This window comes from Fundulus heteroclitus, chromosome 11, assembly GCF_011125445.2.
Source record: "Fundulus heteroclitus isolate FHET01 chromosome 11, MU-UCD_Fhet_4.1, whole genome shotgun sequence".
NCBI lineage: Eukaryota > Metazoa > Chordata > Actinopteri > Cyprinodontiformes > Fundulidae > Fundulus > Fundulus heteroclitus.
The window spans coordinates 25,132,307-25,155,748 of NC_046371.1; the positions used below are offsets into that span (position 1 = coordinate 25,132,307).

A 23,442-nucleotide genomic window follows, 5' to 3' on the forward strand; every position below is an offset into this window, starting at 1 on the left:
TTTTTTTTTTTTGTATAAAAGAGCGTGAATTTGAACATGAATATCCAGATAGAGGTGATTTATTTCACTTAATCACAACAAAATAAAGTTTATGATTGAAATGTGACTTATGTGAAAAAGTGGTTAGAGCCACTGTAAAGATTGTATTGATTTATTGTTGTTGCTATTCGTATTATTATTATTATTATTATTATTATTATATGTGTGCTTTTATAAAACAGTCTTACCCAGAAATGAATCCAGTATGATCCAAAATCCGACAATTTTGTTCAGCACAAACTTTAGGCAGGGAGCTGGAAAAAATAATAAACATAAAAAAAAAAAGCAATTAAATTAGATCAAACGAGTTATACAAGTATGAACGATATATTTCCCCATTTACGGTTGATTAAAAGTCGTAGCTTGCATTAAAGAGCGCAAAATGTTCTCCGGCCTTGGCACACATATGGCGCACATGTGGCAACATTTCCCCTCTGCTTTGATATTTCCCCGCAAACAGGACCTCACCGTGCAAATGAAAGCGAACAACAAGCTCCTCGTAGCATTTTTCTGGCATCAAACGGCCAACAAGGAGGTCTTTCAAGGGAGACATGTCCTGAGCGGATCAGCTGTGGACGGGAATGATCCGCTGGAACAGGGGGAGGGGTCCAAAGCGTCCCAGATATTTCCAGGGGGCGCACTGCGTAAACTCTGGCGAGGAGTCCGTCCTCTTCATTTTTTTTTTTGTAGTGGCAGGACGCTCTGAAACTTCAGGGTTACTTCTTTAACCCTGGGTTCATGGAGCAGACTGTGGGTAGTTCAGGATCAGACAGAAACTGGGAGCCTCAATAACCCAAACCATTAAAATACAATATAAGGACATCGTCTTTAGAGAAATAAAATACTTCACCAAGTTTCCTTCCTTTGTTTGCAATTTTTCTATTTTATTTAGATATCTTGTGCATAATTGTAATAAAAACTACATTAAAACAACAACGCAACCCGCCGTTTTGAACAACAGCAGCTATCCATAGCAGCTTACATTCAACATCCACACTATGGCCATAGAATTGGTGTTGTAGGTGAATTAACAATAAATGTTGTGTACAGTGTTAAATATTCAGTATGACATTTACATTTGATTTCCAAAATCAGTTTTCAGTATTAGTAGAATAAATAATGTGATAGTTGGATCATGTGTAATGTGTGGTTGGTTAGTTAAATGTAGCTCCATTTTAATTGGGGGTCCAGTTGTTAGAATTGTTGTGTTGCAGCAAGAAGGTCCAGCATGTGCCCTTTTTCTCACCCAATGACCATATAGAAAATGAATGTACCCTTCCTTTTCATCTACATTCTATCTATTCAGTTATCCAGGTTATGACTTATTTTTAGAGAAACACACTTTAGTCCTCTGAAGGTTAGACCTTACTCATTTTAACCCATTTCCTGAGTTGAATGCTTACCCTAGTATGCCGGTCCAAACCAAAACCCAACAATCTTGTATCAAATCATCCCAGGCATGGATTGGTTCATATATGACCCATTGCTGTTTTAGAAAAAAAAAAAAAATTTAACAGTGTTTAAAATGTTGATGGGTCCATTATGAGTTTACGATGCTTGTATTCAAACTATACTAGCCCCCATGTCAGTTAATCATTGCTTTGATAATTTATGGATTATTAATCTTGTGTCATTTTCTGCTTCTCTGACAGTCCTGTACACTCAGTTTGGATTCTGGATTTATCCGCATCAAAACCTTACTTTTAATTTAAGTATAAACCTTAAATTCAGACCTAGGTCAGTTTTTTTTCCACTTTACATGCCATGTCTCTCACCTACTTTGAACAGCATGCCTGTTCTTATATCTTAATTCCAGTTTGTCAATTTAATCTGAGATCAAATTTCATAGTATGGAAACATACGTAAGTCAATGATACATAGTTTCCTTCTCAGATAGTTTAAAATGTGTATTTCCCACTGAAAATACTACTGCTTTCATAAAAGCCGTTCCTCCACATGGTAGGTTAACAGCGGAGTATTGCAAACTGCAGACTGTGCTTGTGGTTATCAGTATTGACCTACATATTACTGAGACAATGATTGCTCCATTGCAATTGGACATTAGAACACCTGGTTTACCTGAAATTGAAGCTTCATCTCTTTGCTTCTCTTCTGCTCACATTCAGGCAAAAAAAAAAAAAAAAAAAGCATTCCTATTATTCTAAGGAACTTTGATTACTCGTGGCATACCACAAAGCTCAGTCCTAGCCCCCGAAAGGCTCGTCTACAAAATGTCTCATAAAACTTTAGATTAGGTGAAAAGTTTAGTAAATCGAAGCAACTGCGTACGAGCCTCATTAATTAGTAAATTATTCCCCGCCTTCATCGCGATCATACGGCCACACGGATGAGCACATTTCACATTTTTGGTCATGTTCAGAGGGAGACTGCTCTGAAAACAGGAACTCTGTGGGCAAAAAAATTCACAAGACTGGAGGTTTTTGCTCCAGTCGGTGAGTTTTCACACAGCCAACATGTGCACCGGGAAATGCTCCCTCTTCATCGCGATTACACTGTACCCGCTGGTGCTTTTGTCCATCATCTGCAACATTTTGCTGTTCTTCCCCGGCTGGAGCACCAAGTATGTCAAAGAGGGACACATCACAGACGAGGTCAAGTATATGGGGGGATTCGTCGGAGGGGGGGTCCTGGTGAGTAGACTTTGTAAAATATCATTACTTAAATCTGTAGAATTGGTTTTCTTTTTGTATATATGAAACATTTTACAGACCTTTATCACAGATTAGCTTGATCTGATTCAATCAATTATTTTTTTTTACACAAAAAAACGAAAATGAATAGATGCTTTAGTAGGCAAAAAGCCGACATCAGCCATGGACAAATGTTTTAAAACCTGGCTGGGGGTTTGCGGAAAGGTTTGAGTTGCTGAAAGCTAACCTGACTTATGAACAACTGTCATCATGCTAAATAACTGCATGTAATCCTCTGACCACCCAACGTGTCCTAACACAGGTGCTGATCCCGGCACTGTACATTCACTTGACTGGAGAGCAAGGCTGCTGTGCAAATCGCTTTGGGGTGAGTCATAACTTCAGGTCAAACACGAATAAAACTCGCTTCCAAGTTGAGGAAGATCTGCGGCAGAGCAAAACTAAATTCAGCGGTTCCTGTGCCAAATAAATATGCTGTGTTGGGCTGCATCACCGTTGCACAACACTTGGGTCCTTTAGATGCAGATAACAAAACCACAGTCAACAAATGGCACGTCACATTTCTTCACTTTTGCAGGTTTGCCTCTTAAGCAATGTGGCCATTAACCGTTGTTTAAAAAAAAAGATTAAAGTCAGATGTGTGCAAACAGTTTAATTTTGTGCGTGCATTAAGTGTGCAGTAAAATGTAATGAAAACAAACGTCAAAAGCTCTTTGCCTGTGATAAGATAGGGAATCAGTTGATATGTTTACTGTTTGATGGACGGCAAGTGAATAAGGAAGGAAACGTGTCATTAATAATTAATTTAAAATGTATTTACCTTTTAAACTGCAGCGAGGTGATTCTAAACTCTACTTCTCATTTAACATTGACAGATGTTCTTTTCCATCGTATTTGCCGCCGTGGGTGCGGCAGGTGCCGTGTACAGCTTCGTCGTGGCGCTGATCGGCTTCTCCAATGGGCCTCTCTGCAAAACCCAATCAGGGAGCTGGGACACCCCTTTTAAAGAAACGTAACAAGTTAAAAATTGTTTTTAGTGATTGATGTTACAGGGATTTGCTCATTTCTAAGCCTTTCTAGTTTACCCTCAGGAACATGGCCTTTGTGAAAAAGCCTGAAAGCTGGTCCACCACCTGCATCGAGCCAACAGACGTGGTCAAGTTCAACCTGGGTCTGTTCGTCACCCTGATGGTGGCCAGCGTGCTGCAGGCGCTGCTCTGTGCCAGCCAGATCATCAACGGCCTCGTTGGATGCATCTGTGGAACCTGCGACAACAAAGAGGTGAAGAAGCCGTGCAACGTCGAGAACGTCGCGGCTTCACTTCCTCGTTCAGCCGTGTTTTCATCGGTTCATTTGTTTTCGTTTGCAGGAAAACTGAGCTTGTGGGCAGGAGGTGTTCAAGAAGCTGTAGTCATGCAACATCTGTCCGATGGCCGTCTGGAAAAACAAGCAATCCTGGTTAGCTCTGGTTAGCTTTCCCTAAAAATGTTTGAGCCTTTTTTCCCCCCCACATTCTGTTCAAAAAGCTTTATGCCGCTGCAGCGTATTAATGTGAAAGGATAAGTTTTGCAAATACCCATCATCATTAAAATTGATAATGAGTTGACTTTTTTTTTTAAAGATGACCCAGTATTGTTCCTAAACAGTATTTGGTTTCAATAATCTCTGATCTGTGATCCTCATGCTAATATATTTTGGAGGTATATGTTACTGAAGTTGCCTTTTCTTTTCTTTTGAATCTATGTCTGTAAAGTTTCAGAGGAATTCTTGTGACAAATGCCTGCTAATTGCTAAAGCCTGTGCCATGAGGCCTTTTCCCCCCCAGAGATAACAAATAAAAGTTAAAAAGAAAAGGAGTCTTTGGACGGAGCGTGTCTTAAGAATGAATAAAAGTAAAAACATGCATTAACAACAGCTTGTGTAACACATGTCATACTTTCCTGATTTAAAAAAAATGCAGTTTTGTAACTTTAATTCTTTTTAAAACAAGAATTGTGGGTACATGTGTTTAATCTCCAATCCATGCATCGGTTAAATTAATTGCAACAAGTCGTCCAGGTCCAAGAAGCAGCTAAGCGAGCCCGGACCATCCCACTACCACCACCATGCTTTACTGTCAGTCTGATGCTCTTTTTCTGAAACGTGTTTGATTTACACCAGATGTAAAAATATGCACACTTACCAAATAGTTACACTTCTGTTTTGTCCAGAGAATGGCTTTGTAACCTTCTCCAGAATAGCAGATGGCAATGGCTTTGTCTCTCATCTCTTCTTGGATGTATTTATGAATGACGTGTATCCTTTTGCGGTCTTTTAGCCTACTTCATGTTGTCTGACAGGTTCTAATTAAAGGATTTCTTGATTCCACGTGTCAGACAGTAATCAGGCTTGGGTGTGAGAGTGAAAGAGAAAAAAAAATGTGTTGAAACAGTTTATCTAAGATTTAATAAGGCTGGAGCAATTATTTCTTTAAACAGGATCAGGTAGGTTTGCATAGTTTTTTTTTATTTTCTTGGAGAAAATCAAATCATTTTCTGATGAAAGACATTTGGTATGTACTCTGGTTATCGAGTACCACTAAGCTTGTTTAACTTTTCTTTTTTTTCCCGTTTGTACAGTAGAAACCTAATATTTACAGACACTATAAAAAGACCCTTTTTTCCCCCTCACTGTTTGGTGATAAATCAAGTCATAGTTTTAAGAGTCGGGGACCAAATTATTTTTGATTTGGCGAATGCCAGAATAATTAGAACTATTATTCTTTGCCGTTCACACCGTATAACTCTGGTCAAACATCTTGGGCAACATACCACATGCTTTTCACAATAACCTGCTTTCATTTTGGCCCATTCCTCCTGACAGAACTGCTATAATTGGGTCTAGCCTAAAAGCTGCCTCGCTCACTCGATTTGTCTTTCAGCCTAGCTCACAGATTTTCTACGGGCACGAGATCAAGGCTGTGTGACGGCCACACCAGACCCTTTTATTGCCGAGTGCAGCTTGCATTTGACACCCGAAGAGTTCATGAACCAACAACATGTACCCACAAGTCTTATACTTTCAAGTAAATAGTAGCAAAGCTGACAAATAATGTCTTGTCAGAAAGGGGATTCCAGTTTTTTAGGAAACCATTCATGGTTGTAAATCTTAAAAAAACAAAAAATGAGTAACGCTGCCTCACCCAAATGTTGCTCAGAGACCAAACATGTTTCGGAAAGCAAAGCAAATTCCTTTGCTCCCCCACCCATCCCCGATTGCTAACCTTTTTATCACTGCTGATTAGAGACAATAACCGTTTAATCAGTTGAGCATCACATAAACAAAGCCAAACATGCATCATGTTGCTCAAGTGCTTGACCAATTTCAGTCCGGAGGTTTTCCAGGCTTTCACCGAGGCCAGAGGCATTTTCTGTTTTTCTCTCACATCTGCTGCTGCATGTGCAAAGTTCAGCTGCTCGATCCTCCTACTGGGCCAGAGTAAACAATCCCAAAAAAAAAATGCTGTCAGGAGGAGCATAGTCAAGGGATGTTCTGTACGCCGCCTCATTTGCTACAGACAAGAAAAATCCTCTTGTTTAACTAAAACAAATATTTGGGTGTGATCCCTGAAGAAGGTAGAACATTGGTGTGGCCAGCAGCAGCAGCGGCAGCACCACCTAAATTCTCCTCCACCATAAAAAAAAAAGTCTAATGTCCACATTACCTGTAATAATCCAACAGAACATGCTTTGTGCATCTCCATGACAGCAGAGAGAGTAATGCTCGCTTCTGCAGCCTATCCCACTCTCTGTTTGACTTTCTTATCTGACGGGCACGCCACCTCCCACAGTCGCACCATATTCACGGAGGACTTCCCTTTTGCAAAGCAGTCCACCTTTTCCACCATCTCCCCAGCGTCGGAGAAGCTGAAACTCAAACCGGGAGGAAGGTTTTATTTCCAGGAGCCAGCCGACATGTGCACCGGAAAGTGTTCCCTCTGCATCGCGGTGACTCTGTACCCGCTGGTGCTCATATCCATCATCTGCAACATCGTGCTCTTCTTTCCCGATGGAGACATCAAGTATGCCAAAGATGACCATATTACACCAGAGGTGAAGTACATGGGGGGAGTCATTGGAGGAGGGATATTGGTGAGTTGCCCCTTTTTTCCCCCCCCTTCATTTGGCTCCAGTGTCTCTGTTCTATTTTGTGTTTTCTTGGTCATTTTGAGAGAAGCAATGCCTCATACATCTCATCGGTAAATCGTTTTTGCTCTCCTGAGTAAAATCTTGACTTCTCCAAATTTTGAGCAACCAAGACTTACTGCATGGCCAAAGACTAAATGATCTGAACATGTGCTTCAAACATCCCCCCCTCCTCCATACAGGTGCTGCTCCCTGCTCTTTACATTCACCTGACCGGACAGCAGGGCTGCTGTGGAAATCGCTGTGGGGTGAGTCACAAAGAAACAGTGAGAACGGTCCGATTATTATGAGTCACCGGAAATAAATCTTTGAACATTAACGATTAAACCCCACGTTCTGAGTCAAACTTCGCAAACTAGTGATTTTTAACTAAAACATACAGCGGCTGCTGAGTTTTTTTTTTTAGGTGCCTTAAAAGCCACATTATTTGTACTGGGGTGACTGAGTAGTCATCTTGCAATTGGAAGATTGTAGGTTTGATTCCAGGTCCCCCCCCCCCCCCCCGTCACATGTTGATGTGCCCCTGGGCAAGGCACTTAACCCTAAATTGCCTACCGATCTGCGTATAGGTGTGTGAATGTGTGCGCGCGTAGTGAGTGCGGTTGGGTGAATGTGGCTATAGTGTGAAGCGCTTTGAGTGGTCAGTATGACTGGAAAAGCGGCATATTAGTTACATACATATCCATTTACCCCTTGAAAACTGTTCACGTGTCATGTCGCTAGGTTTTATGCGACATTTTCTTTACAAAACAAAAACAAAAACATTTATTTCCAGACCCAATTATTCTTATACCCCTAAACAAAATCTGTTGTCTTTGGAAGTCATCTAATTAGTGAACAGATTTAGACAGGTGGTAATTCATTTTCAGTGTAAAATAAAATTAACATTGAGGGAGCATTTTTTTTAAAGAAGCAGCCTGGAGGCTCATTGTAACACTGGAGGAGCAGCAGAGATCTACAGCTAATGTGGGAGAATTTGTCAACAGGAAATCAGACCAAGAACTTCATTCCTTCATATATTTTTTGTTCTCTTCTGTTACCAGACAAACCGTTTTCATCTAAACTCTACCTGACATGTTTGGACGGGATGTTGTCATCCAAACATGTCAAGTATGTTTAAGAACTAAAAAAAAAAAAAAATAGGCAACAGTACCTGGATCTGTAGAGCCGGCAGAAAAATACCAAAATTTAAAGAAATAAAAATTAAAAAAGACAGACAGCTAAAATATTGACTGATCCTACACCTTTCAGATTTGTATGTGTAAAAAACATTGTAAATTGTGGATAATAATCAAATAAAGTTCCAATAAGATATATTAAAGCTTGTGGTTATAACCTGACAAAAAGTGAGAAACATTATGGGGTATACAGGTGCTGGTCATATAATTAGAAGATCATGAAAAAGTAGATTTTTTTTTAGTAAGTCCATTCAAAAAGTTCAAACTTGTATATTATATTTATTCATTGCACACAAACTGTGTTTATTTCTTTTAATTTTGATGATTATACCTGACAACTAATAAAAAAAAAAACAAATTCAGTATCTCAGAAAATTAGAATATTGTGAAAAGGTCCAATATTTAAGACACCTGGTGCCAGACTAATTAGCTAATTAACTAAAAAAAAAAAACGTCTCTCCACGGCTAAAGACAAAAAGGACTGGATGCTGCTTAGTGGTCCAAAGTTTTGTTCTCTGATCAAATTAAATTTAGCATTTCCTTTGGAAATCAAGGTCCCAGAGTCTGGAGGAAGAGAGGAGAGGCACAGAATCCACGTTGCTGGAGGTCTAGTGGAAAGTTTCCACAGTCACTGATGGTCTGTGCAGCCATATCATCTGCTGGTGTTAGTCCTCTGTGTTTTCTGAGGTCCAAGGTCAACACGGCCGTCTACCAGGAAGTTTTAGACCTCTTCATGCTCCCTGCTGCTGACCAACTTTATGGAGATGCACATTTCATTTTCCAACATGACTTTGCACCTGTACACAGTGCCAAAGCTACCAGTACCTGGTTTAAGGACCATGGTATCCCTGTTCTTAACTGGTCAGCAAATTTACCTGACCTTAACTCTATAGAGAATCTATGGGATTATGGGGAAGATGTGATACACCAGACCTAACAATGCAGAAGAGCTGAAGGTCACTATCAGAGAGACCTGGGCTGTCCTAACACCTGAGCAGTGCCACAGGCTGATGGACTCCATGCCACGCTGCATTGCTGCAGTAATCCAGGGAAAAGGAGATTTTAGTGGTATTTAGGTATTTAGTGCTGGACATGCTCACACTTTTCATGCTCATAATTTTCAGTTGGCCAACTTTTGTGGAAATCCTTTTTTGTATTTGTTTTAAGTAATATAATTTTTTTTTTCTGAAATACTGAATTTGGGGTTTTCATTAGTTGTCAGGTATAATCATCAAAAAAAATAAAATAAAATAAACACTTGAAATATATCAGTCTGTGTTTTAATAAATGAATATAAAATTCATATATATTTCACTATTTGAAACTTGCATATTCAACTTTTTCATGGTATTCCAATTATCTGACCAGCACTTTTTTTTTTTATCTTTGCAATCCAATATATAAACATAGGCTTTAAATTTTCCCTTCTACCAAGAAGACTACTTATTCTTGGTTTTAAAAGGTGTGTGTGTGTGTTTTTTTTACTGAGGAAAACATAGAATGCAGCAAAAAACTTACCATGCAGGTTTTTTTTGCAAACGTTAATATTACACTGAGGACTATGATCCACCTTTACGTGCAGAGTAGATAAAGACAGTCAGCCAAACCTTTTCCAAATGTTTAGTTTAGCATTAAGTTTACCCTTTTGACTGGAGATCAGGCACGCATGTGTTGATGTGAGTAGATAGTTTAGGAGCTCCTCACCACTTCTGACCGCTGTGTATTAAACAGCAAGCAACACATTCCTGAGTCCTCACCCACTCCTCTATCTCCGCAGATGTTCTTATCTATTGCCTTTGCCGCAGTGGGCGCGGCCGGTGCCTTGTACAGCTTCATTGTGGCCATCTTAGGCTTGAAGAACGGACCCCTCTGTAAGGTATTGCTGATTTGGATGAGGCCTTTCGAAGACGGGTGAGACCCAGAAGTGATCGCCGTGTTTGTTGGGCGTCTTTAGCGTGGGCCATTAATTAAAGCTCCTGTTTTTCACAGTGACAGCAGTTACCTGAGCGACAGCTCGCAGTGGTGGAAGTGCCTAGAGCCCGAGAACATCATCCAGTTCAACATTGGGCTCTTCAGCACTCTCCTGGTGACCAGCGGCCTGCAGCTGATTCTCTGTGCCACTCAGATGATCAACGGGTTGGTGGGCTGCCTGTGTGGCACCTGCAACAAGGACTCGGGGATGATCTGAAGATGAGTCCGTGCTTTTAGAATGGGCAGGTACCTAAATAAGCATGTTCATGAAGAACAGGCCTAAATTTGTGCGTATTTCAATATGTGAGAATATCATTGAAAAATTTGCCAACTGCATATTGATAATAGCAATTCAGTTAAAATTGTATACATTTATACGGCACATCAGCCAATGGCTCTGCAATGTAATCTTTCAAACCTTTTTTACAGAATGTTTGGTTTTATGTAATATAAAACTGAGGTTTCCTAATCTTTTAGCCATAAAATCACACAAATGACTTGCATTATTTCAATCTGAGTGCAATGAATCTATAAAAATTGCGTTTTATCTTCTTAAAATCCACTTGAATTTCACTTTTTTGATGAAATACTACTTGAAACACACCTGCATAACACCTGATCAGCTGCCGTTTGCTGTCGAGTTTATCTGAAAAAGAGGAAAATGAAGTAGCCTAGTTCTAAGCTATAAATGCAGCATTTAAATGGATATTGCCACGTGCAAACAAAGACTGCTAATTTGACAGCTTTATTCCTAGAGTCACAATTTATTAGAGCTGCTGAAGCTTAATCGTGTCTGCTTGATGTGTCTAAGCCTGGGTGGAATCGCATGCAGTCTGTGTGCAAATTAATCTGAATATACAACTGGCAATTTCCCCCGTGTAATCGTGAGCAGGACTAAACATGGCTCTTCTTCTCAACTTTACTGGATATGACAGCAAGAGCAGATAAGAGAAATAACCCAGACCCAGACAGTTTATTTACAGCATTCACCGCCTAAAACTTAACACCATCACTGCAAAAACGGATCTAAAAATAAGTAAAATGTTCTTAAAGTTAGTGTGTTTGTCCTTGATTTGAGCAGGTAAATAAGATTATCTGCTGAATGAGTATTTTGACTCCTAAAATAAGATAATTAGACATCCTGCACTTGAAATAAGATGGAGATGAGTTGTTCTTATTTTAAGTGCAACAATCTTATTCCATTGGCAAATCATCTTATTTACCTGCTCAAATCAAGGACAAATACACTAATTATAAGAACATTTTACTTATTTCAAGTTCCGTTTCTGTAGTGAAGTGCTATTTAAGAAATAATGGGTATTGGTTGATGGAAATGTCAAACAACTTAGAATTGTTGTAAATGTGCAACTAGCTAAACATGGTGGTCTTCAACCTGTTGACGGTCCTATCTTTTATGAAATAGTAAGAGTGAAAACATTTTGTAACTTTATTTCCTGTTTTGTATTTCACAGGAGCCCTGAGGATCTGACCGGCGCCCCCTGCTGCCTCCTTTAACACTGACAACTTTTTTAAGGCTGCAGAAAAGAATTGTGTTGAAAAGGTTTACTTTTCAGTTTTGTACTTTTTTTTTTTAAACACATTATTGGTACCCATGATCTTACATGCACTAGCATTTCTGAGGCATATGTTTTGAAAAAATAAACAATACATTTGTTTTAGAAAGTCCCACAGTGTGCTGCTTAGAAACAGGGTCTTATTTGATGCTCGGTTATGGAGGGCTGAAACTGACATAATTATAAATAAAAAAAGCAAAGTGAGAAATTCAAAAGGAAATAAGATATGTAAATGCATCTAGAAGTAAAAGAAAAAAGTAATTTAAGTAAATTAAGTCACAAAATACACGGTAAACAAATTGGATATTTAAAAGACTTTACTAATGTTAAAATGACTTATTTTATTTGTACATATTAAGTGTATTGGTTTATTTATTGGGACATTCCTACATTTGTTTTTAATTCTGTCAGTTCGGGTGGTTTAAAGTGTTATTTTAGGCCGTCTTCTACATTTCTTCCTCACATCCTCAGAGGCAGAAGTTGTGACACTGAACTGAATGACAGCTCTTATTAACCTGCACTGCAAAGGAGCTGCATTTCAGCAGCTAGAGTGTAAATCCACTGATGGAGGTAGTTTTTTTTTTTTTTAAACACTGTTTTACATAAGACATTTATAGGTCTTGTGGATTTTTTTTTTTTGTCAATTAGAAAACTAACTTCTGATTTACTGTAATTCCATTTTAAAGTGACTTGTCAAATAAAAACAGGAAAAATCTAAGGTCCTCTTTATTCATAGATTTAATGCAGCTTGTATCATTCCAACACTACTTAAAATTGATTTACAAACAATTATTGAAAATACACACGTCTGGATTGTATGTAAACTGGCAAATAAAATCACATAATAAAACAATGGAATTAGGCTTAAACGGCTTATAATGAGGCAGCTGATATACGATTAGTGATACTTTTAATAACGAAAAGCAACAAACACACTGCAAATACCAGGAGGAAAATAACAAAGTCACCATGATAAACAAGTATTTAAATGTTTGCTGGTGTTTTTAAGGGAGTGTGACAAGGTTTAAAAACGCCTAAAACTGCAGCAAAAGGTTTGAGGTTGATGAAAACATTAGTGAGAGGCAAAGTTAAGGTTCCCTAAAAGCAGCAAACAGATCTTTAAACAGGGTCACTTTAAAAAATGTATCCAGGCTTGACTTGCCACACCTCTTCTGTTTGCTTTAAAATATAAAAAACACGAACGTTCAATATGAATTGATGGCAGATATTTCTCCAGTTGGCAGCATTGATATGGGAGCAGGGGAGAAAAAAGAGACTGGGAGGAAGGGAATAAGGAAATGAGAAGGAAGGGAGGGGTGGCAATAATGAGAATAGGAAGGAGGCAAAAAGGAAAGGAGACAGGAAAGGAAAAAAAATGAGGACACAGAAGAGAGAGTGGGCACTAGGAAGGAAATAGGACACAAAAGAGGAAAGAAGAACATGCAACATAAGGAAGGACAGACAGAAGGGAAGTAGAATACAAGGATGGTGGGAAGGAGAGACGAGGGAAAAAGGAAGAAAGAATGAAGGATATGAATGAGAGGACAGTAAGGGAGGCACAGATGGAAAATGGAGGGGGGGGGGTTTAGACAAGGGATAGAGAAAAACTAATAAATAGAAATACTCTCTGTAAACATTTCTTTTTTTTTATAAGGCCCTGAAAAAATGGAATCTGATCCCAGGTGCCCACAGACTTGGAATCCCACTTAAATAAAAACCAATCATCTCACCACATCTTAGGCAACGTAAATCAAATATGACACTTCATCTTTCTGATAACGCCTTAATGCTAGGAGCTTAAAACAGGAGTGAGCGCGTGAAAGTCAACCAGTCTTAGTCAAAGCCACGCGTCTTCTGGCAGGGGAAGAAAGACGCGCAGACAATTGTTGAGGTAGGAGAGAAACTACCGGCTGATGGCTTCACAGCTTCATGGCTTCACGGCGCGCCTCTCCTCAGTCCCTGCCTGTTCAATAAAACACTTCAGAAGGAGCAAAACAAAAATCAAGTTTCTAAATCATTTCCATCGCATATCTGACATGGAGAAAACGACTATCAGAACGTTTTTCAGGGCAGCGCAGCAGACGGAGTGGCAGTTTCACGGAGCGGCTCAGTTGTCGAACTGCTTCATCATGAGCTTCCTGCTGGCCTCGTAACCCAGGAACAGAGCTCCGTTAGCGGGGAAGGTGCGCACCATGGTGGGGGTGAGGCCCGAGTAGAGCGCCCTCACTCCTAAAAAACACAAGAAACGAGCATGGGGGTCTGAACAAAAAGCTGGAAAGCTACACGTCCGGTCCGCGCTTCCTTACTGTCCCTACCTTCAGAGCGAGCGATGGTCACGAAGGTCTTAAAAAAGCCCGCCTGCTTCCCCGTCATGGACATGACCTGGATCCGAGATTTGACGCAGTCCATGGGGTAGACCACCAGCCAGAGGCAGGCGCCCCCGAACCCCCCGCTGAACACGACGGGGGCCACGCCTTCGACACACACACAGCGAACAGTAGCGGCAAGACGCAAGGTTAGCGGACAGGAGCCGGGATGAAAGATTACGCAACATCAGCACAACACACACCTATGTCGTCTTTGTCACACTTCATGTAGTCTGCGAATCCGGTCCTGCAGAGCTCGTAGGCGCCGAAGAAGCAGAAGTACCCGGGCACCTCTCTGGCTATGGTGGTGGTCAGTCCCTGGAAGAAGCCCAGCGCGCCCTCGTTCCGCATGATGGAGCTCACCACCGACCACACGGTGCTTCAGACACATCGGATAAAGATTATTGTGACATTTGACCGACAGGTGTCCAGATGTCACACATGTGCACAAAGGGAACCAAAAGTAAGTCACATTTTCTTGAAATGAGTGCATAAGTCCTTGATTTGAGCTGGTAAATAAGATTATCTGCCAACGTAATGAGTATTTTGATCCCTAAAATAAGATGATTGGATATTCTGCACTTGAAATAAGATGATGGAGATGAGTTGTTCCTATTTTAAGTAAAGAAATCTTATTCCATTGGCAGATCTTTTAAACTTGTCTGCTCAAATCAAGGACAAATACACACATTTCAAGAACATTTTATGTTTAGTTCCCTTTCTTGTGTGTCTGTGTAATTGAGTCATTTATTTGACTAATCAAATTAGTCAAACAGGTTCTGCAAATTAGCCATATTAAAAGACCAAAGAAATTGGGGAAAAAAAACTTTTGTCTGTTCTCAGCAATACAAAAAGGGTTTGGTTCTGTCTATGAAAACGCTTGCTCTGTTTAGGAAATGTTAAGAAATTAACATTAAAGCTGATTTTTAGCCCCAAAGTCTGCATTTGAGCACAAGTTTTGGACAGATGTGGAAATTAAATAGAATTTAAAAAGTGCAGCTAACATTTTCAATTGGAAGATTTGACCTTGTCTGTAATAAATTTAACCTAATTAAAAATAAAAAGTCTCCATCTACATCAACCATCTGTCCGGGGGGCCCAGATAATTTTTGAATTGCAGCTGCTGGAGGCCGCACAAAATCAATTTAGGGGCCACACTTTATACTGAAGGGGAAATGCCCCTAAAATGGACGATTCAGATAGATAATGAGCCCAAACACACCGATAAGCAAATAGCCTGGTGGTTCCAGAGTAATAGGACTATTATTATTTAGCGGTCAGCCTATTCATCCACCGTGATCCAATTAAAACCTCTGGTCTGATACACCAAGCACGGCGTCACAATGTGACAAATGTTTCTTTTATGTTTTGATCTGGAATGAATCAAATGGAAACATTTCCGTATCGGGTCGGTTCTGAGTTGAACAAAGTCTACAACTACAAAAAGGACTTTAACGCAATCAGCCGCGCTTCCTTAGGAAGACAGATTTCCACCTATCAGCTTTACATGATCAACTGACTGCGCCGGGTTGGTATCACAAGATATCGAGATTTAAAAAAATACTGAGATTTCTTTTCAAAGAGATATGTATTTCAGTAGGTTATTTTTCAGCGGTTTCTCAGATTAATCAACAGCTGCTTGTTAAAAAAAAAATGTGCCTGTGAGACACTTGGGATGAAGTTTGATTCAGAGATGACTTTTTATAATAAAAAAATAAAAAAATGGAGATAAATATCATTTATCAGCATTCAGCCTAAAATGTTGAGATATTATTTTTGGTCCATATCTCCCAGACCCGTGTTTGTACAAATGCGCCTGAATAGGAATGGATCTGACTCCGAAACAATGTGTAAGTCTTGCAACGGATTCTCAATTGGATTTGGGCCTGGACTTTGACTAGGCCGTCCTGACACACGGATACGCTTTGATCTATGGCCCCTTTGCTTCTAGGGTAGAAAGTTGAATTTTCTTCCACGTGTTTGCATGTCAGGCTACATGCTTTGTGGCAACTGGAACCGTTATAATGAACTCATCACATGAGATGTGAGCTCTCGTTGGTTGGGTTTATCTGAAAACGTAACAGCATGTGACCATAAATGCAGACAACCTGAAAAATGCTGCCAAATAAATACAATAAAAAAAAGCATACTTACTTCTGGCTCTTAGCAATCCTGCCTGACAACTCCATTTCGTACATGGCTTGCAGTCGACACTTCACGAGCTCGGTGGGGCAGAGGACGAGGGAGGAGAAGATGGAGGCTACCGAGCCAGCGCAGGCTTTCTGCATGTCGCTAATAAAGGAGGGAAGCGTGATTAGACCGACGGACGGTTAGATATTCGACACGTGGCTAAAGGGATTATAACGTCCTCCGACCTCAGCACGGCTTCTTTGTGCAGTCCAGCTGCAAAACGGATGACCTGCTGGCAGAAGCCGTAGCTCATGAAGAGCACCGAGTTCTCGGCGACGTTGGCCATCAGCGCCGGCGTGGTGCCCTGGTACAGGCCGCGCACGCCCACCTGCTTGTAGGTGGAGACGACGCAGTGCACGAAGCCCCGGTACAGAGTGGGGAAGGTCTGCATCTTCACCTTCGCCGTGTCCAGAGGCTGGCCGCTGAAGACACAGGCAGCCCCTCCTGGGACGGGGGAAAAAAAATTTAAATAAATGTGGCCGTTGCTGCTCAAACACCAGAAAAATAAATAACTAACTATGCGTTGTGTCGAGGGAGATAAGGAACGTGAGAGCGTTGCGGACTGTTGCACTCGGCTGAGCGGAATAAACGGCAGCTAGAAGCAGAGAGAAGCGAGGCGGAAAAAGACGGGAGTCATCAGAACGGTCAGGTCTGGGGGGGCACGTCGCCGGCCGAGCCGTAAAGCTTTACCATCACCTTGCTCGGTTCGGACTTCATTTCCACAAAACCGAGAACAGTCAAAGCCGAAGTTACAGACGCCTGCCAGGAACCTCGCAAAAACACATGCACCTTCCAGCCACCGACCTCTGGGTGTCTAATTGGCCTTTTGTGAGATAAACCAGAAGCAACTTAGTGAAGACTTGTGACCTGGTAAGTGCGTTTGCAACAAACGGCACCGCAAAGACCCACAAACACACCGGACAGTAGGGCTGGGCGATATGGATTAAAAAATAAATCTCCCGATTTTATCATACCAAATCCAATTAATCGATTTTTTTCCTCCTTTTTGTTTCATATTAAGAAATTAAAGAAATTATTTTAAAACCTTGCTTTTTCTGTCAAGCATTTCTTCAGGGAGTTGATCTGAATTCAAAGTGCAACTAAAAACAAGCTGTGAAACATGCTTGTAAAACAAGATGGCAGCCGTGCCATTATAAACAATGAATATATAACAAAACATTTGCTGCTAGTGGTATTACACATTGAGCTAAGAACAGGCTTCACTGCACTTGTGAACTTCAAACTAAGTTAAACAAAAAAGTAAATAAGTAAATGAAGTATTATGGTAAAAAAAAAAGTTTCTACATAACAATATTTTGACAATACATTTGCCTAAACATATATTCAGCATCACATGCTGTTCTCTTCATGGAAACCCAATGAGTGTATTGGCAAAATAAAATCCAGATTTTCCAAAAATGAAATCTTGAAGAATTGTAAATTCGAATGAATCGATTAAATCGATTTATCGCCCAGCCCTACCGGACAGGTCAGGGAGAAAGCCGTGGGGACGTTTAAAGCCCGGCCAGGCTGTTAAAAAAAAAAAAAAAAAAAAAGTATCTACCAGAGAGCTTTAAACAGCTTAATGAGGACTGATCAGCCCAACATCTGAAAATCACAAGAATACGACAGGACTGGAAGGACAGCACTGAATCAGAAGAGCAGCCTGCAGAGATCCAGAGCTCAGGTGAAAGTGCAGTTTGTTGCAAGTCATGTAGGAGACGCATGAAATACATGGAAGAAGGTTCTCCAATAGCTTTTCACCCTAAAAAACAACAACATTGGGATGTTTGTCATTAGAAGGGACAAGGAAGCGGGGTAAGACTTGATTTGAAGATGGATGGAGCTAAACGCAGCGTTTCCCTGGGAGGAAGCCTGTTTGAAGACCTTTGCCTTCCTGCAGGACAACAACCATAAACTTACAGCCAGACCAACCGTTGGGACGGTTTACATCAACGTCTAGTCAAGAATCGGTTCCAAAATGTAAAAACCGATGTTCGTGAACACCCTCCCATCCAGTCTGGCGGCGTCGGAGGCATTTTACAAAGAATGGGCGAAACTTTCAGCCTCTACGGGTGGAAAAGTGACGTATCCCAAACGATTTGAAGCTGCAATTAACCAAGAAGGGTGTGGAACACACAGCATGACGAACCTTTGTCTGATTTCTTCTTTTATAAAAGAAATTAAGAGACCATACTAGTGCTCAATTTCGAGACTATCAAATTGAACCCTCATAAAACACATGAAGGTTTGTGGAGATCTAAAATGCAAAAGAAAACAAATCTATTTCAAAAGGAATCAATGCTTTGGTTTTGCAGTGTAAATGCTACCTGAGAGACATATAGTGTCAAAGCGCCTGTGCTTACCTATGGCTCCTGCAGAGAGATCAATGACGGCCTGGACCACTGGGTGCGGAGCCATGGTCACCAGAGGGGATTTCTCCTTCTCTCAACAACCTGGGGACACACGAAAAAGGACACATTTTGTCACAACACTCCAGTTATAAGGCAGTTATTCAATACTCGGCCGTCTGCGGGAATGCGTGCGCCTCATCCAATCGGATAAGGTCAGAGGGCGGCAGCTGAGCCACACATTTTTTTTTCCCCAACACTTGCAGCTGCTAAGAAGCACGAGTGGGTTTCAGTAACCGGTGACCCTCGACGACAATTTAGTTCTGGGAATAAAAGCTAAACGCAAGTGAAAAATTAAAGCTTCATGAGGGAATTTGGATTACTGATAAAAATGTAAAGCTAATTGAGTCTAATTTGCTTATTTACTATAAACCTTTCACTGCTTTTTTTTTTTTACCGTATTAAATTTACATAGCCAACATTCCCTCTAGTCAACTAAAGTATTGCACGGACTAGTTAAGGTTTTATAGATAGAGGAGGGACCCCCATTTAAACTGAAGTAACGTGAGCAGCAGTGTCACTGTCTATTAAAAGAGCTACCACCAGAGGGCGCCAAAGCAACGCTCTCTTCAACGTTCAAAACGTTTTAAAATTATGAACGTGTACTGACAGGGTTTTTTTTTTATTATTCTTTTTTTTTAGAAGATTCAAGTAATTTTTCTTTGAGATTTACCTTAGTTCACTAAAATAAATCTTAGAGTTTTAATGCCAAATAGAAGAAAAAGTCTTGTCCTATAATCACTCGCAGCTGCTACTTTTTACGCTGACATGACAAAAGCGGACCAGTTGCATGAATACAAACCTGGGAGGACAGCAACGAGTTCAAAGTGGAGTGTCAGGGTTTCTCGGAGGTGAATGTCACAGTCTGTGTGTCAAACATTAAGAGTAGCGGTGACCCTGCGAGCTGCTGGCCGACTCTAGCATCCATCGTGCTGGCTGTCGCCCCCGCATAAAACACGCTTGTTTCATATCAGTGTTGCCTCATGGCGTCCAGCATCAGCCGCTGAGTTCACCCACAGAACCCAGAGAACGGCCCGGCCATCAGGGATGTCAAACCCAGCAGAGATGAGGGGGGATCTAAGGTTGTATCGTGACACCCGGGAGGACGGGGGGAGAAAAAAAACTACAAGACGGCTCGCTCTGTTTCAAGTTCCGGGTACCAAACCTGAAAGCTTCCGCGCTTCGCCCAGATGCACGTTTGCAACGAGGAACGTTTTACGTCAACGTAAGCAATTTCTATTGAATAAAACTATAATATGTAGCGGGCTAAATGGGTTTATTTGGCGTGAATCTTAGTTTTAGCCTAAGTAACTTTAGGTGTGAAAATACCACGGAGTGATTCATCCTGACTTAGGATCTTTGATATGAAGCAGCATGGCGCAAGGCGAACTACAAGTTCCGGTTCACCGATTTCCCTCTGCGTGCAGAATGGTACAGCGCCCCCGTGTGTTAGTTTCTAAATTGAACCACAAAACCGTCCATGTTTATGTATATCACCAATCTCTTGAACTCCTCCCCATCTTTTTACGTTACAAACCTCAAACCTCAGTTTATTCAGTTGAAATTTAGTGTGATTAGTCCACACAAGTTAGGGCATACATGTAAAGTGGAAGGAGATGAATGGATGTTTTTTTTCTGTTTATTTTACCAATAAACAAATGAAAAGTGTGGTGTGAATTTGGATTTTGCCACCTCCCAAGTCTGCACTTTATTAAACCACTATTTGCTTTAATTGTCTGGGATTTTTGGGTACATCAAAAGCTTTGCCATCTACATACGGAAATGTGGGGCCTCTCTTTGTTGCAAAACAGCTCAAACTCATGCATAATTTTGTTATAGAGCATCTGTTAACAACAATTTTCAAGTCTTCCCACAGATCTTTGATTTGGATTTGAGTCTGGATTTTGACTGGGCCATTTTAATACGTTAAAACGCTTTCAATCTAAACTATATGTTCATGGATCATGTCTGGAAGGCGAACCACAAAACCCGGGCTTTTGCAGCCTCTAATGGCCCTGCCTCCTGCTGTCCCTGCAGGAGAAAAGCAATCCACAACTTGATGCTCCCACCACCGTGCATTTACCCTGGGGATGGTGTGTTCAGGAGAGCGTTTTAGTTTTCCGTCGCTCGCATTGCTTTGTATTTAGGCCAAATTCAGTTTTGCTGTTATGTGACCACAGAGCCTTCTTTCAGGGTTCGTTACATGGCTTGCGGCACACTGCAAGATGTACTTCCAATTGCTTCCCTTCAACAAGGCTTACGTCTTGCTACTCTTGCATAAAACCACATGTGTGGGCTGGGGATCTCTGCGAGTCCTCGAGAATCACCACGAGCCTCTTGGCGCCTTCTCTGAGTAATGCTCTCCTTTCCTGGCCCGTTAGTTTAGGTGCACAACCATTAGTAGGTTTAGTCTACTCCATGTACTGTTTTCCTCCTACTTTATAGTTGTTACTTTGTATTGGTCTATTTAAATACGTTGATGCTCAGTGTTCTAAAAATTTTGTGTATGACTATTTTTGCAAGGCACCATATATGGCATGTATGATCGGTGTCATTGTGTTATGGAAGTTCTATGCAGACATGGCACAAAAACTGGTGGAAGAAATGCTAGAAATAAGCCTTTGCAATCACTTTTATGAAAGATAAACAAAAATCTAATTTCTATTTTGTTTCTGGTCATGTCCAAATGTTTCTCAGAAGTGACTGTGGGAGGGCTTCACACTGCAAAAATGGACCTAAAAATAAGTAACATTTTCTTGAAATTGGTGTATTTTTCCTTGATTTGAGCAGGTGAATAAGACTATTTGCCAATGGAATAAGATTTTTGCACTTAAAATAATACAGATTAATCTCCATCATTTTATTTGAAGTGCAGAATAGCTAATAATCTTATTTTAGGGGTAAAAATACTCATTCCATTGGCAAATAGTCTTATTTACCTGCTCAAATCAAGGAAAAATACACTAATTTCAAGAAAATTGTACTTACTTTTACTTCCCTTTTTGCATTGCAGAACCCCATCTGGTCAAGAATGAATATCAGTGCTCCAGAATCCAATATTCTTTAAGAAATTAAATAGATCAATGTGTATTAGTATCAAAACATGCAGTAACAGAGAGGTTTTCCTTCATATAAAGTCCATTTTTTATTAGATGACTGTGTCAAACTCTCGCGACCCCACAAGGGATAGGCGTGTTAGAAAATGGATGGATGGATGGATGGATGGATGACTGTGTCAAATATTTGAAACATTTATATTATTTCTGCCTTGTAGATCCTTCTCTGCAAATGTATCATGATGAATAAATCTGACCATCCAACTTATTTTATTTCATTTATTTATTTTTTTTACCAAAAACATCTCGTCGTGTCAAACGTGATTCTTGCAGAAGCTCTTATGAAATATTTAACAATACGAGCATGAAATGCAGTTTTACCGACCGAGGAACCTCTCAGAATGTCCTTGATCAGAGCAATCCAGGGAACTCTGTGCTCTCAGCTCTTCAAATGGCTTCATGCATAATTAGCCTTTCTGATACAATATTAGGGCTGTCTGAGGGAACATTTCCTTCCTTTACTGAAGCAGGAACATCCCAAACTCTCAGGGCGGTGTAAAACAGGATTAGATCGGAGGTGCTGAAGAGAAACACCTTTTATTCCTTAGCTTTTGTATCAGTGGATTGACACTCTCCAGTTATGGCGGTTTAATTCTCTCCTTGTTACTGCTGCCAACAGCACACGAAGACCTAAGCTCTCTTTTCTGTTTTAGTTTTGGTTTACGGTTCTTCCTTTTCCCGAACTATGATTCCAAGAACAGTTATTGGATTTTGGAGGCAATTTACTTCAAGGCTTTAATTTTGAACATTAAAGACACCAACATTTTCTAAACTGAGGTTTTTGTTTAGAAGAAAAAAAAAAACATCTTAATTGGCAGCCACAACAGAAAAATAACCATATTATTGTGTTGTGTGTTAGAGAACAAATATCTGTTGTGGTATTAATTGATAAATAGACTGCGGTTGAAAAGGATTACCTGTAACAATCCTGCACATTTATGGCATAATAATTTTGGGTCATTAATGATGCCTTTAAAAAGGTTATTTTTCACGGTGGAGTGATCATCCAACAAATTAATGTAGTAATTTTTTTTTTTTTTAAAAGATTCGGCTTCTCGAATCCATGAATATTATCATGGATTGTTCTCTAATAGGGCTCAAAATTATGCATACACTCCTAATAATATTTGGATGAGTTGCAGAGAAAATAGACACGTTCTGGTTCCATAAATAAGCTTCTGGCAGAATTATGTCTGCATTTTTGGCCAATTTTCTGATCAGAAATGACAGAGCTCATTCAAATTGGTTGGTTGTCCTGACATGGACCCGGCCCTAAGCCATGAAATGCACAATTTGGGGCCTTTCGGAAGTTTAATGTTGGCCTGCTTTATTTCAGAAAATCTGCTCGAACACCCAATTGTGGCCAAGTCCCAAAAACAAGGAAGCTGCTTATATAGCAGTGTCCCTGTCCACAGTGAAGTGGCTTTTCCATGGCCACAGGACAAGCGGGAACCAGCATGGAAGAAGTCCCTGCTCCCAAATCCATGCTTTCAAGCTTGACTGAATTTGTTTTTGCACTCATGGACAAGCCATGGAGAAGAAAAGTTTTAAGGTCAGAGAAGAGGAGTCAAAGATTAAGATGTTGGGTCAATAAAACAAAGGAGTGAAGGTGAGGCTATCCTACCCAAAAACTCTGTAGCCATTGCCAAAGGTGGTGGTGGCAGCATCATGCTGGGTCGGACTCACTGTCACTCGTTGTGTCAAAGATGGCGGAAATATGAAAAAGGAGGGATACCTCAAA

General features: G+C 40.5%; 3 protein-coding genes and 1 long non-coding RNA gene across 5 annotated transcripts; 2 read left to right on the forward strand and 2 right to left on the reverse strand.

Annotated features, from left to right (window-relative positions):
- The first annotated feature begins 2,247 nt into the window (after positions 1-2,247).
- On the forward strand, positions 2,248-4,670 carry LOC105929352 (transmembrane 4 L6 family member 4). Its single transcript, XM_012867080.3, has 5 exons — positions 2,248-2,690; positions 3,013-3,078; positions 3,587-3,723; positions 3,803-3,992; positions 4,081-4,670. The coding sequence occupies exons 1-5, from the start codon at positions 2,514-2,516 to the stop codon at positions 4,087-4,089; spliced, it is 579 nt and encodes a 192-aa protein (XP_012722534.2). The 5' UTR covers positions 2,248-2,513; the 3' UTR covers positions 4,090-4,670.
- LOC118564567 lies at positions 3,987-6,491 on the reverse strand. Its single transcript, XR_004931938.1, has 3 exons — positions 6,415-6,491; positions 4,894-5,098; positions 3,987-4,148 (listed from the first exon to the last, which is right to left on the reverse strand). It is a non-coding gene; the product is annotated as an uncharacterized LOC118564567 (long non-coding RNA).
- Positions 6,436-12,760, forward strand: LOC105929429 (transmembrane 4 L6 family member 4). Of its 2 annotated transcripts, none has more exons than XM_021318799.2 (5): positions 6,436-6,841; positions 7,078-7,143; positions 9,851-9,984; positions 10,063-10,286; positions 11,517-12,760. In XM_021318799.2, the coding sequence occupies exons 1-4, from the start codon at positions 6,452-6,454 to the stop codon at positions 10,259-10,261; spliced, it is 789 nt and encodes a 262-aa protein (XP_021174474.2). In that variant the 5' UTR covers positions 6,436-6,451; the 3' UTR covers positions 10,262-10,286; positions 11,517-12,760. The 2 variants fall into 2 exon arrangements, with proteins under 2 accessions (XP_021174474.2, XP_012722673.3); XM_012867219.3 differs by having other exon boundaries at positions 6,446-6,841; positions 10,063-10,290.
- Positions 12,341-19,691, reverse strand: slc25a15b (solute carrier family 25 member 15b). The gene is made up of 7 exons (XM_012867226.3): positions 19,388-19,691; positions 18,541-18,630; positions 16,360-16,618; positions 16,139-16,276; positions 14,188-14,363; positions 13,934-14,092; positions 12,341-13,847 (listed from the first exon to the last, which is right to left on the reverse strand). Exons 2-7 carry the CDS (start codon positions 18,593-18,595, stop codon positions 13,726-13,728), a joined length of 909 nt encoding a protein of 302 aa, XP_012722680.2. The 5' UTR covers positions 18,596-18,630; positions 19,388-19,691; the 3' UTR covers positions 12,341-13,725.
- Between the last annotated feature and the right edge of the window lie 3,751 nt (positions 19,692-23,442).